The sequence below is a fragment of the Phaenicophaeus curvirostris genome, chromosome 1 (genome assembly GCF_032191515.1).
Source record: "Phaenicophaeus curvirostris isolate KB17595 chromosome 1, BPBGC_Pcur_1.0, whole genome shotgun sequence".
Lineage (NCBI taxonomy): Eukaryota > Metazoa > Chordata > Aves > Cuculiformes > Cuculidae > Phaenicophaeus > Phaenicophaeus curvirostris.
Window position 1 is genome coordinate 49,527,449 of NC_091392.1, and position 16,451 is coordinate 49,543,899.

Sequence of the window (16,451 nt, forward strand, 5' to 3'; positions counted from 1 at the left end):
TCCTAACTTTATATTCTTTCATTTCAGTGCTCCACATAATGGAGGCTGGATCAGTAGAAACTGCAGCAATGACAGAAGGCCAAGATTCCATTCTACTTTTTCTCCCTGAATAATTACCAACTTCAATGTTTAAGTGATATTCCTTCAACGCTAACAAAAATAAGGAGGCCTCATCTAGCATCTCTACTTGACAACTCATCTTGCAACAGCAGTGGACAGTCCTGTTCTAGAAAATCATTTCTCCAAATCCCAAAATATTTATGTTCTTGAAAGGGCAGTCTTCTCTTTCAAAAGAGGATCCACATCCTTTCATTGATTAATTCCTGAATGATAAGACTATATTTAAATGATTCTTCCAAAAGTGACCTATTTTGGAATGATTTACTTACACAGTCCATTGTTGAAGAAGCTGGAATATATCTTGCTAAAGAAATGCTCAGTCAGGGCCCCAGAAGCAAGAAACACAGAAACAAAGGCTGCTCAGAGGAATACATTAAAATATTTCAGAAGTGCTTGAAAATATTCTACACACACACACACAGAGAAGTCAGGCAAATTAAAAAAAAAAAAAAAAGGTGAGAGAGAGAAAGAGCATAACTGAACAGAAGATGCATTCCCACACATTCAGCACTTCAGTGTTTTAAGACATAATGAAGGCAAACAGGAAGCAACAAAAGATAAAGAAAAGCAGAGAAGAAAGGGAGAAAGACCCTGAGAAACCATATCAACCTCCTGTTAGCCTTCCTGAGGCTAGACAGAATTACATGTATGAATTTTATATTTTAAAGAAATGGTAAAGCAAGAGGTGAAATGATAGGCATCCAGAGGTAAAAAGAGTACATCAACTCAAGTATGCTTGCACTGCACGCTTACAATGCAATACAGAGGAAAATAACCTACCCATAGTCACATTTACAGTTGCACTGTAAGACATGTATGAATACCTATGTTGAGCATATAAATATTCTTAGAAGCAGTAGATTCTTAGCCCATTATTTAAAAAAAATACTTAAACTTTTCAGTTTTTACTCAAAAGTTGGGGTTTTTTTCCAAGTTGAGAAAGCATTCAGTAATATAGGGAAATGTATAAAATTATGATCTTGGCAGATTCACCTTGAGCTCGAGTCAATTTGGAGTACTGCCATACAAGATGCTACAATATTCGTATCAAGGGGCCCAGTTTATGTACAAGTTAATTAACAATTGCTTTTCCCTCTAGCTACACTTGTTTAAACACTTTAATTAGAGTATTGCTTAGGTTTATATAAGTTAATATTTTTGAAATACTGTTTTTTTAAAAAGCGTATTTCCCATTCTTTCAAAAAGAGATAACACTGATGAGTCAGGACATTTCCTGCACCTTCACCAAATAGAAACATGTTATTGGTAGTAAGATTTTTACCATGACACATGGCGCACTATTATGACAGAAAATAGAAGATAGAAATCTTCCTGAATTAGTTTACAGCTCTAGATATTTCGTCTCACAAATACATAGAAGAACAAACACAAGACTAGTATTTGCAGTACTTCAGCATTTTTCCCTTTAATTATCACATTTGAAACATTTAAAATACTGATAGAATTGCAGCAGATTAAAAAACTGTCTCTCCAAGAAACTAGTTCCCGTCATACGAAAGTTAAACCACATATACATTTTCAGACCATACACTATAGTATTCTACTACTGAAGTGCTAATATTATTTTGTAAGTGTATAGTTTTTCAACTACTTTACCTCTGTTTTCTTCTGACAAGATTTTCTAGACACCTGTTTAAACTAAAGGAAAAAAATTAAGTATATATCAATGATCAATTAAAAATCTGCCACACTTATTTTTTCAAATGTAATTCATATATAAGATTTCAAAGGAAAACTCTTCCTGCTTCAGTGAATTGTAATAACTGTGTAATTAAATTCATTCTTGTAATAATTATAATGGTTATTGATCCTGAACAGTGCTGTACTGTACTATAAACCAGAACATTAACATCTGGACTACTGATTTTCCTTGCAAAGCACCTAAGGTCAGCTGCGATTAAACTTCTTAGTCATCCAGGGAAAAAGAATGCTCATATGTCATTAGGAAATTTTAACAATAAAAGTGCTGTGAAAAACTGAAGTTAACTCCAAAGTTAAAGTTGCAGTTCTACTTCAAAGGCAAGAGACCTGTGAAAAAACCCATGAAATGGCTGCATGTAACTCCAAAGATTTCCTTTTCAAGAAAATTAACTATTCTGCTGTAGAAATAATACTTACTGTTGGTAAATTTGAATTTTATCTTCAATCATACACTTAATGACTAATATCAATCTTATCTTTGTTATTCTTTTAAGTTCCACTTTGTTTAGAAAGGTAAACCAAAGTTACATGCTATCTCAAAACTATTACACTTTTCGGTTGCTTTGACGCATTGTTAATAAAACCAGCTATGATTATTTTGGACCAATACTATTTGGTGATATGAGATTAACAAAAAGAAACAAAGAGGACTTGTATAATAAAGCTAAGTATGCTTCTCTAAATTACTGCTAAAGGGACATATTTTAAAGATATTTTTAGTGACAGACTGACCTCTTGAGCCTGATGGGGTTGTGCATATGGCGTTTGTAATGACATTCTGCAATCTAGATGGCATGTATAAGGATGAGTTTCACTATATGGTAAGTAAGAGTCCTCATCCTAAAATTACAGAGAAAATGAAAAGGATAAGCAATTGTAATTGCTTTGTATTCAGAGTGACATTTTTATAAACTTGTGCAACATATGAATTCCAAAAACTATTCAAGAAAGAACTAATTTATAATTACCTCTCCATCAGAATCTCCCAGCCTTCCTAGATCTAGGCTTGGCACCCTGCAGGAAGTTGAAACAATTTTAATAGCAATACATTTTCTGTATTATTTATTTACTGCTTATTAGTTATTATTAGCTCCTTCACAAAAACTTCCCTGCTCTGAACAGTTCCACTACAACTGGAGATGGCTTACTTGGCAAATCCCTATTATCCCCTCTTGCTTCAGCTCAGGAATTGGCTACTGAGCTTTTCCTCTTCCCCAGTTGCAGAGTACCCTGGCAGTCCCAAAGGGCCCCTACAGGTCCCTTCTTCACGCCCGGTAAGGGCATCCTGGCTTCTCCTCACTCCCTAAAAGGTAACAAATATGGTTCTTGGAACAGCTTATCTGCTGAAGTCACTATAAGGTTTTAAATGTTATAAGCACTGTACAAAATTTCCTATTGTTTGTAAACCCCTTTACAACAGTTTGTAATTTTTACTGTAATACTTGCAAAGAAGGCCAACAGCTAAAAAATGGTTTTTTCTTTCTGCAGACTATTATATTGAAAATATTCAAGAAAGACTAGGTAAAAAGTATTAAAGCTCTGAAAACAACTCTACCTTTAAGCTCAATGTAAATAATGCATCAAATATTCTACTCTAAATATAAATCATAGAAAACAAACGTATGATGATAAATTTCATGGAACACTGAGTTGCATATCAATGCAAATGCAAAGGCATTGTGTTAATAATGCACAATTAAACAAACCTATCAGAAATAGAAGCAGACTCACCCTGGTGGGCGAGGACCATGAGTAGCCCGTGTATCTGGTCTCCAGCCCTAAAAGAATAACACATTATTACCTGTCTACAGGGATCAAGATTAAAATACATAGTTATCTTTTTCAACTTCCCCTGGAATATTTAAAATCAATACCCCAAGATATCTTTCTGACATATTTGACCAAGATGCCACTAACAAAAGGACAAACCAAAAACTTTTCAGTGAAATTTGATTGTTACAGATCATGAGACTAAAAGACTGTATATTCATTGTGACAGAAAGATTTCCAGCCATTAAGAATACAGAATCCAGACAGTATACACATCAGCTGTTAATAATATATTAAAAATAATCCATGTTCCTGAGACTTTGTACAGTCACTACTCATGGGGAGATAGCTCAGCCCCCAAAGAAACCCAGATACTTGCTGCAACTCTGTCATCTGAGCTTCAGCATTAGCAGCACACAATGATGACTAGTAGTTTATTTTCTATGGTCGGGTACCATACAGATGTTCAAACTCAACAGAGTAAGAACACAGCAAGGAGATTTGAACCAGAGCTCCATCTACCCCACTATGGCTTTCTAAAAACAGCGAACAGCAAAACCCTAGAGAAGACAGTATGTGGCAGGGCAAGCGCAGCGTAACAACTCCCTCAACTGGCCTCCCAGTCTGAAAAAATTGTGGATGCTCTGAACCAGGGCCAGCACCTTTGTCTTCACAAACTTCTGCCCAGAGATCTCAGCATCACTGTCTGAACGAAGCAGACGTAGTATTTCAGGCGGTGCCCTAACACTTTAATGATTTGAGAGCAGCTGCAAAACTATAACTCCTTTCCTGCCACATAACCCGGTAGCCTGCTCCTGAAAAAAGAGGTTCACAGTTCAGCGACACTACCCTCTAGTGCCTTCAAAAAAAGTTATTCAGGTTTAAATAAATAAATAAAAATAAAAAGACAACAAAGTTTCTCTCCAGGAAGATTGCACATAATAAACGCCACCACCTTGTGGTCAAATGTGTAAAAAACATTAAGAGATGAAACAATTTGGCCTTACTCTTAAGACTATATGCAATTGGTTAAATCACAGCTGTATCATTTTTCTGTACCATTTCAACTGGGATGAGACAAAGAACATACCACATTCTAGATGTTAAAGTCTTAATGTAATTCCTTTTCCAAAAATCATTGAATCAGGAAGAAAGCAAGCATAAAGCATCCTGAGGACAGCCTATATTTACAGTTTCAACCTAATTTTAATTCTTTTCTTTTTTTTTGCGAGCCACCAAGAATCAGATGGACTAAGGAGTTTAAATTTGAAAACTGAGAGGCCTGAGAAGGAGAAGGGAAAAGGGCATGAGCGAGTAGAGAAAAATGGGCTGTTGTTGTGCACAGGTATTTCATTCTCAAAAGACTGGTTAAAAGGTAACATTATAAAATTGATGTGCTGTCCTTTTTCATTCCAAATCAAACAAAAAAGAGTGCAGCAACTTGGCAGTCAAACTCCAAGAATTCATAATGTAGTTATCCAACACATAAGGAAGTTAAATGGGTGCTTGGGGACTGAGGGAAGATTACTGATTAAGTTTACCTCATGGGCATAAAGTCCATGGCATCTGTGAGAAAAATCAACTGCTATTAAATATATTAATATTTACCCTAGATATAATAAAAAACAATGGTCCTCAGAATCAAAGATCATATTTGTACTAATCAGGCTCTCAAAACTTAGCCTGAAAGTTTCTGCCACAGTGATCTTGTGAAGGTTGCTCACCTGATGTATCTCAAAATGTAGAATGTAAGATGTAAAAGCCTTCTCAAATACGATTAAAATATTTGTTAAATATCAAAGGAAGGAAGGAAAACTACCACAAGCTTTCTGTTAACATACCTGACGTTTCTCCCCCATCAATGACAGTGGAGTCTGCCTCCGGGGGGATGCAGCAACTCCTTTTACTTCCAAATCCATGCAGATTTAATGACAGCCTTTACAGTAAACTGACAAACAAAAAAGGCTACTGAGAAAATCATGTATTTTTTATGTAAGTACTTCTGCAAATAAATACTATTGCAACAGAAAGAATACATCCATCACCAACAATTTGGGCATTGTCGTCAACAAGCTATGAAATGTTGCTGGCTTTCCTTTTCAACCATGTCTTAATTTCAGTGTTTCCCTACTAATGCTTAACCAGATTCGTGTCCAAATATACGTCTTTGCCTCAAGTTTATCTCCCTCTCCCTTACCTTCTCTGGATAGTTTCTCATACCAGCATTACTGATTTGCTACTCCTTGACAATATCAACCCCCCTTTTTCCTCTTCCCTTAGAGCTGCTGCCTGGCTCTCAACTGCACCATGCCTTGGGACCAAGCATTTTCACGAAGACTTACGGACCCTCCTGGCTTGCAACTGGCCTCCAACAGTTCCATTTAATCAGCATGCCATCTCTTGCTCTGCAGACTCCTCCTTCCACCCAGCCAGTTTGGAATCAAAAGCTTATTACTTAAGTCCTAGAAACCGAACACTCCATTTTCAACTCGCCATCCACAGAAGCTGACCCTGTTGTTTTAACTCCCAAGCATCTTTTCCTTAGAATGTATACTATACTCCCAAGTGTATGTATGTGTGTATATATATATATACTCCCAAGTAAGTAGCCAAGTAAGGGACGGGTGGACGAGGTGCTAAGGAGCATGGTTTAGTGTTTGATAGGAACGGTTGGACTCAATGATCCGGTCGGTCTCTTCTAACCTGGTTATTCTATGATTCTATGATTCTAAGCATACATCCTGTGGCCAGCCTGCCAGCTACATATCCCTCCTCAGGGGCCTTAAATGGAGAAGCTGCTGCCTCCACACCTCAAACCCCTTAGAGAAGCTTAGCATCCTCCCAAATACAGGTGCAGGGAGAAAAGAGCACACTGTTGCATTCAATGCTTAGCACACTGGAATACATTTACCACAAACAACAGTGCTCTCGGGGAAGGGGAGAAGGGAAGGGGAGAAGGGAAGGGGAGAAGGGAAGGGGAGAAGGGAAGGGGAGAAGGGAAGGGGAGAAGGGAAGGGGAGAAGGGAAGGGGAGAAGGGAAGGGGAGAAGGGAAGGGGAGAAGGGAAGGGGAGAAGGGAAGGGGAGAAGGGAAGGGGAGAAGGGAAGGGGAGAAGGGAAGGGGAGAAGGGAAGGGGAGAAGGGAAGGGGAGAAGGGAAGGGGAGAAGGGAAGGGGAGAAGGGAAGGGGAGAAGGGAAGGGGAGAAGGGAAGGGGAGAAGGGAAGGGGAGAAGGGAAGGGGAGAAGGGAAGGGGAGAAGGGAAGGGGAGAAGGGAAGGGGAGAAGGGAAGGGGAGAAGGGAAGGGGAGAAGGGAAGGGGAGAAGGGAAGGGGAGAAGGGAAGGGGAGAAGGGAAGGGGAGAAGGGAAGGGGAGAAGGGAAGGGGAGAAGGGAAGGGGAGAAGGGAAGGGGAGAAGGGAAGGGGAGAAGGGAAGGGGAGAAGGGAAGGGGAGAAGGGAAGGGGAGAAGGGAAGGGGAGAAGGGAAGGGGAGAAGGGAAGGGGAGAAGGGAAGGGGAGAAGGGAAGGGGAGAAGGGAAGGGGAGAAGGGAAGGGGAGAAGGGAAGGGGAGAAGGGAAGGGGAGAAGGGAAGGGGAGAAGGGAAGGGGAGAAGGGAAGGGGAGAAGGGAAGGGGAGAAGGGAAGGGGAGAAGGGAAGGGGAGAAGGGAAGGGGAGAAGGGAAGGGGAGAAGGGAAGGGGAGAAGGGAAGGGGAGAAGGGAAGGGGAGAAGGGAAGGGGAGAAGGGCTCTCACCACAGCGCTGCTCAGGGCTGCCGGCTGGACCCGCCCCGACGCGTCTCCATGGCGACTCCCCGGCCCGGCGGCCCCGCGGGAGCGCGCAGCTCGGGAGGGCGCGGAGCAGGCCGCGGGGATGGTGACGGGGCTGGAGCAGCTCCCGTACGAGGACAGGGTGAGAGCTGGGCTTGTTCAGCCTGGAGAAGAGAAGGCTCCGAGGAGAACTTAGAGCAGCTGCCAGTACTTCAAGGGGCTGCAGGAAAAGTCGGGGCTGGGCTTTTTAACACGGAGTGCGGAGATAGGATGAGGGGTAGGGGGTTTAATCTGAAAGAGGGGAGATTTAGATTCTTGAGAAACCCTGGCTTTTAGGTCTATCAGTTTTCTAAAGTTAGGCAAAATCTCACTTACTGCAAAACTACAGACACTAAGGATCTATTTCTGGATGCTGCCACATCCAAGCCTGCATTATCCATTTTTAGAACCAAAGACATACCATGTTTCTACACAAGAATGGACAATTCATTCCATTTCAGTGAGTGACACAGAAATAGTTTTGGTCCCTTCTACTACAGTACATTCCCTCCATAGAAACAAATCCACATTATTTTCCTGTAAGAACAAAGATGGCAAAAGAGTTCAGGCATTACAACTGGCCTACTTAAAAGCTATGCAATTATAAAACAGAAAATTTGACAGAATAGCACTGTCAGACCTACCTCTCATGTAACCCTTGTCATTAAAGGGTGGCAGTTCCATAGGCATGTGCATTAAGTGAACAAAAAATTAATAGAAAATAAAGGCATGGACAAAAATGAATCCAAAGGCAAAAAATCCTTTTCTTGACACTGACCTAAAAAAGCCATTATCGATTTAGCATAATGCATTGAAAAAGGAAACCTCCAAGCCCCACAGTTCTTGAATGATACATAGCAATACATCTTAATACCAATGTAAGAAGAAGTATACTACAATTAATCAAAAGGCCAGGGTCTACTGTATTAAAATATATATGGAACAGAGGTATAGTATTAATGAGCATCAATCAATTCTTAGGCAGCAGCTGAGTTTAACCAGTAACAGGTGGGGAAGAAATTAAGTGTAATGCATTAATGTTTAAATTGACATACAAAACTATGCATCTCCCTTGAGGAGACAGCAAACTCACGACACCGTTATTCTAAAATAGTATCTGTGGCTACATTTCTCTCTCCAAATAAAGAAACTGGACTATTAACACATCTCAGAGGCTTAACCCTTTCTGCTTTTCATTCCTGCCAAAGAAAAATTTTATACGGAGAGTAAATTCATCAGTGCGTGCTCTTTAATGAAGTCAAGAAAGTCACAGTTCAAGTGGCACCATGTTTACTAGTTACAAAACATTTAAGAAAAATCTATACTTTATAGTCTTAATTAACAACATATTCTAATATTGCAAGTGGAACATCAGATAGAACTACAGTGCATTATATACAGAGTACAGAAATATTTTTATAGGAAAATAATAAATAGGAAAAAAGTTTGTAAACATCCTGAGTGAAATTCTACTGCCACTGAAGTCAGTATGGAATCATCATAGATAAAAGCACAGGCAGTATTTCACCCCACTTTTTAAAGCATATAGCAGTGCACAATTCCATTCAAAACAGTTTAAAGTGCATACAACATGATAAAAAAAATAACTCATAAGCTTTTGAAATTTTTACATATGCAGATTTCATTCATATCTATTACGCCGCCTCAATCCAGTCTCTTCTGATTCAATGGCATCTTTACTTATCATTTCTTGGTCTTCCACCACATCTGGCTCAAACTGATGTATTTCACATTCATCATATAATTCATGCTCTTCTATTTTGTAATCAACGTCCTCGTGCAGATCTTCACTACTGTCATCTTCTCTATCATCCATTTCTTTCTCTTGAGAATGTTCAGTGAATGACTGAATGAGATCTTCGAGTTTCTCATTACAAATGTGGCTGACATCTTGCAGTTAACAAGAAAAAAAAAACAAAACGAACAATGAGTTTAAATTACTAGAAAGGCTCCAAATGTCAGGGTCAGATGAGAAGCAGATTATTTATTTTTTGTTTTCTCTCTTTTATTAACATTTGACTAATGAAAAAATCCCCAAATTTCTAGTGAACCATTCTTAACATTTAAAATTTCTCTTTAACTACTATCCACCTATTGGAAGTCTCCAGTTGAAACTAATACACAATTTGCCACTTCGTATATTATGCAAGCATCACCCACACCCTCACAGGTTCCCATCTGGGAATCCTCAAGCTAAAGTTGATCCAATACCAACAGACTGCTCTAGAACTCGCATTCAAAAACTCCGTTTTAAGAAAGCAGAATGTGGCTGTGCGGTCTATCCCAGTTCAATGTGCGTTAGCACCTATTCTTAAAAAAAATCATGATCTAAAAATTTGAAATTAGCTACGTTTCAAGCAGGAAGAATGGTAGTCCTTCAGGATAAAATTAATTCCACACATACTACCTAAGATTCAGCAGCTGAACATTATTACAGTAAAGCCTGTTTATTCTTTTAGAATACAAACTACTTAGTTATCTGTCCTCCTGGCTAAAAAAGTACCTTTCGTCTTGTTTTCTAATTTATCCAACCCGCTTTCTTTCATCAGTCGTCTAATTGATTGGAGCTGTGTCATTATTTCATCTTTCTGCTCACAAGCTAAAGCATTAACACTAGGAAAGAAGCAGAGGTCAAGAGCTGAAAGATTACCTTGGAAATAAGTGCTTGATAATAATGCACAAGATTGCAATATCTCCTTCTGTGGATAAATACCATAGTTAAGGTAGCAACACATTTAGGTCAAGCTTTTCTTTGTCTTTTGAGAAGTGGGGAGCCCATCACATGCAGCTACTGAATAATCTATCCATTGAATTCTAACACTTGGCCAAGGTTGCGTAATGACTACTGAAAGAAACAATCATCCAAAATAATTTTAGTTTTAGTATAATGCCTAATACAGAACCTTACTGGTTAGAGGCTTTTCTCATTTATTTCAGATTTTGTTTCCTCTCTCTCCTCCCCATTACTACTAGAAATTCTTTAGGCAAATTGTTCAGTAAATTTGCTACTTAATAGTTTCAGAACATATTAAGTTAAATAAAGGAATAATCATGAAATTCTCCATGTTCTGCACCAGACTTCATGAAAGATATCAGTCTACACAAAATGGACTGCATGGATATTTTTATTTCCAGTAGATGGGTAAAGCCCATCTTCTTAAGAAAACATCTCTAAAACGACAAGAAGGTTCTACTACTATTTACTACTACTTATTCCCTTGTTACACTACAACAGAGAAGTTGTATTTCCCCAAACACACACACAATCATTTGACGGGTTCATTTCAAAACACAAAGATAAACAGTTCTATCTTGATAATTAGTTTTGCCTTCTAATTATATCAAAAGGAAGAAACTCTTTCAGTTACCAGAAATCTAATACCATCCAGTAAGGGCTTTCAAATACTACTGAGCTTAGGTAATGTTTCAGTATTGGACTCCTCAGTTAATATTAAAGTTTAACTTTTTAAGACATAGTAACGTGATCTGCAGAGGTCTGAGCCTCTGCATTTATGTTTGGTGAACAAAAGACAGGAGATGTCTGTGGAAAAGATTGCAAATTGCAGAAAAGGTATTATCTGCAAAAGGCTACAGAAACAATAAGTAAAGAAAGTTCCCAAACATTCTTCCCTACCTATATGTAAGGAACATTTTAAGAATTCTCTGTCTACATTTTGGACAATTTAAAGAAACCAATACTAACTGAGATGTTTTAAAAACACTCACCAGTTTGACAGTGGATCCAACTGAGTCAATAAAGAATTTAACATCTTCTCTGTCTGCGCTAGATGCTGCTCCAGTTCTAAAAGCTGATGCTCTGAAAAAAAAAAAAAAAAAAAGGAAGCAGAGGGAGGAGGAGAAAGCGGGAAGAGGGAGCACAGGAGAGAGAGAACATTGTAAGAAATGTATTTACAATACCAAAAGGATATCAATTTGTATTCTTGGTTTGGCAGATTCAAAAACAGGAAGGTTTTTTTCCTCTATAAAACTCTAGACTATGAAAAGGGAGTGGTGGGGGTAGGAACAGAAAGTTTACTGTGAGCGACTGTAAGTCTTTCTCAACCAATAACCTGTCTCCAATAGTGCCTGAACAGAGAATACCTTGGTAGAAACAGTGCGAGAATGTGGCTCTCTTCTTCTCAGCCTCAACAACTGTCCAGCTGCAAGACTTCCTGAGGTAGTGTATTTATACTTAATGTGCTATCATGAATTTGCCCACTCACATCTTGCAAATATATTCAATACTTAATGCACTAGAGCTGGTAAGGGCAATTCCTCTAAAACACTACTAAACTTTGAAGAAAGATGAATGCAACACACAAGAATGGTGAGTAGACAGTGCAGCAAATCATTGCTGAACTTGATTACAGATCTGGCATACAGGAACACCAAAAGATGTTGCTAGTCGCGTAATGAACTAAAAATGTGTCTACATAAGGGGCAAAAAAGTATGAAAACAGCTCAACTTTGAAATGCCAGAATTTTTCGAAAGGAAAGCCCACATCTTAATATATGATGAACAGACTGAATCAGATAGTCAAAAGTGCTCTGTGTCATGAGTAAAAAGATGGTATTATTGATCTTGTCTCTCCTATAAAAATTTCATGGTTTTGACGTGTCTCTAATTTGGCCCAGAAATTCAATAGTCAATTCTAAAGCACATAATTATATCCTTTTTAAATACCCTAGTAATCTAAAGAGTATTATATCCTATTTAAACACCCTATTCTACCAAAGATCAATCAGGTCTTAAGTGAGAAAAGTATCAGATGCTAAAAGACAGAAAACCACACTATATTACTATAGCTGTTCTAAAGAATATTACCATCTAGGGTTTTCAAACAAACCTCTAACAAGTGTTTCAAATGCATAGTAAAACAAAGTGGGGGTTTGTAGGTTCCTAAGTGCACGTAATTAACTTAGAAGACTGTTCTCATTTAGCTAGATGCATCAATGAAAATACATAGCTTTGTTCCAGCAGGAAATACACATTTTTGGTGAACGCATGCATTCTGAATAGTATCTTACCCGTTTCCTTTGCCTTGTCTTCTGTACTTTTTTCCTTTTTGGAAAGACTTTCTTCATGTGACTTCATCTTCAGTAAATACAATCATGTTAAAAGACTTTATCACTATTTATACATTAAAAATAAAAATGCATTTAGAAACTCACTGAAGTTAAACAACAACCACAAACGTGCCCAATTAATCAAACTTTCTTCCTGCCATGCCTTCTTCCTATCTTAAACTTTTAAGCAACGACAACATGCCTGACAAAAGTTGTAAGAGAAAGCAGTCGCTATTTCAACACCAGTTTTCAAAAATGAACAGAGGGGACCTTCTAGGTTACTGGATCCAGTCTCCTACCATTAACTAGGAGGTAAAGCTTCTTTCTTAAAGTAATAAAGGTGCTATGGTAAAAATATTTACATTTCAATCCCACAGTGCAAGTGTAAAGACTTGTAACACACAAAATACTGGTTTTATGATGTTTACATCTTATTTACAACCTAATTAAATTTATTTTTCAAACAAGACTAGTCAGCCTCTACATTTACCTTGCTAAGCTGCTGTATTTGTATTTTTCTCGTGTTGGAGATGATACGAAACTGACTATGGAAATGAAGACACTGTCTCTGGGCCTGTTCGGGTTTAAGGCTTTTTTTCCCTGAAGGCAAGAAAAAATGCTCCAGGTGCACTCTTAGCACTGCAAGTGCTGTAATATCTCTTACTATAAATAACACATATAAAGACTGATATTTTGGGGGAAAAAAAAAACCACCAAACCACAACTGCTCATGTGATCTCCTTTCTTAATTTACTAATAGTAGAAAAGGTACCACATTTCATGGATAAAAGTCTATGTTACAGCTGCGTGACCAAATGAGAAGTCCAAACAAAAGGTCTAGACAACTTCCTTTTCTATCTAATTGCTATCCTAAGACTGTTACTCTGCAGGAGTCGACCATGTCCTTTCCCATACTCAATCTCATTCTCAAGAATGAAAAGGAAGTGAAATACTGAGAGGCTCAAGTTACAGCCTTAACAGGACTGTTTAAGTTCTCAGATTCTCATTTGAAGTCCACAGGAGGAGTAGGGAGGTGGTGTAAGATTCTCATTTCTTTAAGTGTTTAAAAAAAGATAAGTTAGAAGCCTTCACAAGGATAATCAGATATACTATAATTTTACCTTTGGAGCTCACATTCAAAGTCAAACCAAGCATGAAATGGTTTTTGGACAACCATATACCTGGGCTAAGAACTGGGAGGAAAAAAACCGAAACCACCAGTTACATTTCCTTCTAATTTCAATAATTTAATGCTTTCCTTAGAGCTTACCTTCAGAAATTTGTATGCTGCAAACACTCCCACTCCAAGAGCATACAACGGCATGAGGGTGAATGCTAACTCTCTACCATTTCCTCTTGTTCTCTCACTTCTTATCTCTTTTTCCATTGCATTTCTCATCTGCTGAATACTCTTATAAGTATTACTCTGAGAATTTCCTGGATTCAGATGATCTTGATGAAGTGCTGGAGGACTGCCTTAAAAAGTCAAATTCACAGAAAGAAGACAAAGTTACAAAGGAAATTAAAGAGTCCAATTAATTTCACAACTGGAATGAAATTGTTTTCTTCTTGTGTGATCACCTTGGTTCATCACTATTGTAAGACGGTGTCAGCCCTGCATCCAAATAAGGTTACAAATCAGAAAAAAAATCACTCTTTCATGAACAGAAAGCAAATCTAGGTAGTAAACACTCTGAAAATAAGTTTCTGTGTTTCTTTAAGTAACAAATTTTAAGTTTCTCCCTTCAGAGTAACATTGGCAAACCCACAGCAAACCACAGAAAGGTACAAAGTTTGACATCAGCTTGGAAGAAAAACAGCAATGGCTCAAATTTCACTGTTTCTGTCTGCCAGGGAAAAGCACAGATACATAATTTAGAGGTTCATAGCAACTGTCTGTCTTTTGGTTAGAATGCCTTAGAAGGCATCAATCAATGAATCACAGAGCTTCCTCAAAAAAGCAAGCTTGTTATTTTTGAAAAGGAAAGCAGACCTTTGGACCCTGAGCTAAATCCTCAGCTTACGTACACCGACAACTGCTCAACATACATTTATGCTACCCAAGCTGCAACAAGCTGTAAGTTCTCCAGTTCACTCAGTGATAACTTTCCTAGACACAGTGCTTCGACCCTTTCCTTAAGGGTCTAAGATGCATGTTTAGACTCTTCCCCAGGGTCCTACCTGACAAATCTCACAGGATTCTGGTGCTAATGTTTACTAACAGCCACGCTTGGGCTCCTTACTGCAATTCTAAGAGGCACAGTGAATTTTTAACTGACAGCTCACAGCGCCTCATCTGCCACCACAACTGACCATGTCTCTGGTGTTACCTGCGTTTAGAATCATAGAATCAGAGAATCATAGAATAACCAGGTTGGAAGAGACCCACAGGACCATTGAGTCCAACCATTCCTATCAAACACTAAACCATGCCCCTCAGTGCCTCCTCCACCCATGCCTTAAACACCTTCAGGGAAGGTGACTCAACCACCTCACTGGGCAGCCTCTGCCACTGCCCAATGACCCTTTGCACGAAAAATTTTTTCCCAATGTCCAGCCTAAACCTCCCCTGGCGGAGCTTGAGACCATTCCCTCTTGTCCTGTCCCCTGTCACTTGGGAGAAGAGCCCAGCTCCCTCCTCTCTACAACCTCCTTTCAGGTAGTTATAGAGAGCAATGAGGTCTCCCCTCAGCCTCCTCTTCTCCAGGATAAACAGCCCCAGCTCTCTCAGCCGTTCCTCATAAGACCTGCTCTCCAGCCCCTTCACCAGCTTTGTTGCTCTTCTCTGGACTCGCTCCAGAGCCTCAACGTCACTTTCTTAAGACGACACAGACAAAAATCAAAGCAGTAATCACTGAATCATAGAACGGTTTGCGTTGGAAGGGACCTTAAAGCCCATCCCAGTTCCACCCCTCGTCACGGGCAGGGACACCTCCCACTAGACCAGGCTGCCCAAGGCCCATCCAACCTGGCCCTGAACACCTCCAGGGACGGGGCAGCCACAGCTTCCCTGGGCGACCTGTGCCAGCGCCTCACCGCCCTCATCGTGAAGAAATTCTTGCTATGAACCTAATGCCCCAGAAAGGTAGAACACAGTGTGAGTGGGACCGGTCTCTTCTCCGCTGACCAACGCCGGGACCCGACGCAAGGGGACGGGGCCCCACGCGGCGCCCCGCGGCTCGCACCCACCTCCGCGCTGCTGCCGGGGCCCGCGGGGACCGGGACCCGCCTGCCCGCCCCGCGCAGCGCGCCCGCCGCCGCCGCCGAGCAGCCTGGGCCCCGCCACGAGCGCGCACAGCACCAGCGCCACCGACAGCGCCAGCTGCTGCGCCCCGCACAGCGCCATGGCCGCCTCCGCCCCCGCCCCCCGCGGCTCCGCCCCGCACAGCGCCCCCCGCGGCTCCGCCCCGCACAGCGCCCCCAGGAATGGAAAGGCTTCTGTAAGAGGCCGTGGCAGGAGGGAGCGCCTCACTGCAAAAAGGATGTTGAGGCCCTGGAGCGAGTCCAGAGAAGAGCAACGAAGCTGGTGAAGGGGCTGGAGAACAGGCCTTATGAGGAACGGCTGAGAGAGCTGGGGGTGTTTAGCCTGGAGAAGAGGAGGCTGAGGGGAGACCTCATTGCTCTCTACAACCTCCTGGTTGTAGAGAGGAGGGAGCTGGCCTCTTCTCCCAAGTGACAGGGGACAGGGCAAGAGGGAATGGCCTCAAGCTCCACCAGGGGAGGTTTAGGCTGGACATTAGGAAAAAATTTTTCACAGAAGGGTCATTGGGCACTGGAACAGGCTGCCCAGGGAGGTGGTTGATTCACCTTCCCTGGAGGTGTTTAAGGCACGGGTTGACGAGGTGCTGAGGGATATGGTTTAGTGTTTGATAGGAATGGTTGGACTTGATGATCCGGTGGGTCTCTTCCAACATGGTGATTCTATGATTCTATGAGGCAGCAGCCACTGG

At 40.5% G+C, this 16,451-nt stretch overlaps 2 protein-coding genes across 3 annotated transcripts; both read right to left on the reverse strand.

Moving 5' to 3' along the window:
- Positions 1 to 394: 394 nt before the first annotated feature.
- Positions 395 to 5,586, reverse strand: LOC138721056 (calcyphosin-2-like). 2 transcript variants are annotated; one of them, XM_069857684.1, is made up of 6 exons: positions 5,454 to 5,586; positions 3,574 to 3,620; positions 2,811 to 2,856; positions 2,575 to 2,682; positions 1,738 to 1,779; positions 395 to 524 (listed from the first exon to the last, which is right to left on the reverse strand). In XM_069857684.1, exons 1-6 carry the CDS (start codon positions 5,529 to 5,531, stop codon positions 504 to 506), a joined length of 342 nt encoding a protein of 113 aa, XP_069713785.1. In that variant the 5' UTR covers positions 5,532 to 5,586; the 3' UTR covers positions 395 to 503. The 2 variants fall into 2 exon arrangements, with proteins under 2 accessions (XP_069713785.1, XP_069713793.1); XM_069857692.1 differs by lacking the exon at positions 1,738 to 1,779.
- Positions 5,587 to 8,640: 3,054 nt separating this feature from the next.
- Positions 8,641 to 15,847, reverse strand: CCDC107 (coiled-coil domain containing 107). Its single transcript, XM_069849759.1, has 6 exons — positions 15,691 to 15,847; positions 13,772 to 13,977; positions 12,463 to 12,529; positions 11,161 to 11,251; positions 9,938 to 10,047; positions 8,641 to 9,324 (listed from the first exon to the last, which is right to left on the reverse strand). Exons 1-6 carry the CDS (start codon positions 15,845 to 15,847, stop codon positions 9,056 to 9,058), a joined length of 900 nt encoding a protein of 299 aa, XP_069705860.1. The 3' UTR covers positions 8,641 to 9,055.
- Between the last annotated feature and the right edge of the window lie 604 nt (positions 15,848 to 16,451).

Excerpts from the sequence above, each read along its gene's own strand:
- LOC138721056 (XM_069857684.1), bottom strand. The coding sequence starts at position 5,531 with ATGGATTTGGAAGTAAAAGGAGTTGCTGCATCCCCCCGGAGGCAGACT. Across the intron at positions 1,780-2,574 it reads AACCCCATCAGGCTCAAGAG|TTTAAACAGGTGTCTAGAAA; the intron begins GTCAGTCTGTCA and ends TTTTTCCTTTAG. Across the intron at positions 525-1,737 it reads CTTGTCAGAAGAAAACAGAG|AATATTTTCAAGCACTTCTG; the intron begins GTAAAGTAGTTG and ends GTGTGTGTGTAG.
- CCDC107 (XM_069849759.1), bottom strand. The coding sequence starts at position 15,847 with ATGGCGCTGTGCGGGGCGCAGCAGCTGGCGCTGTCGGTGGCGCTGGTG. Across the intron at positions 13,978-15,690 it reads GCCCCGGCAGCAGCGCGGAG|GCAGTCCTCCAGCACTTCAT; the intron begins GTGGGTGCGAGC and ends TGACTTTTTAAG. Across the intron at positions 11,252-12,462 it reads AGACAAGGCAAAGGAAACGG|AGCATCAGCTTTTAGAACTG; the intron begins GTAAGATACTAT and ends TTTTTTTTTCAG.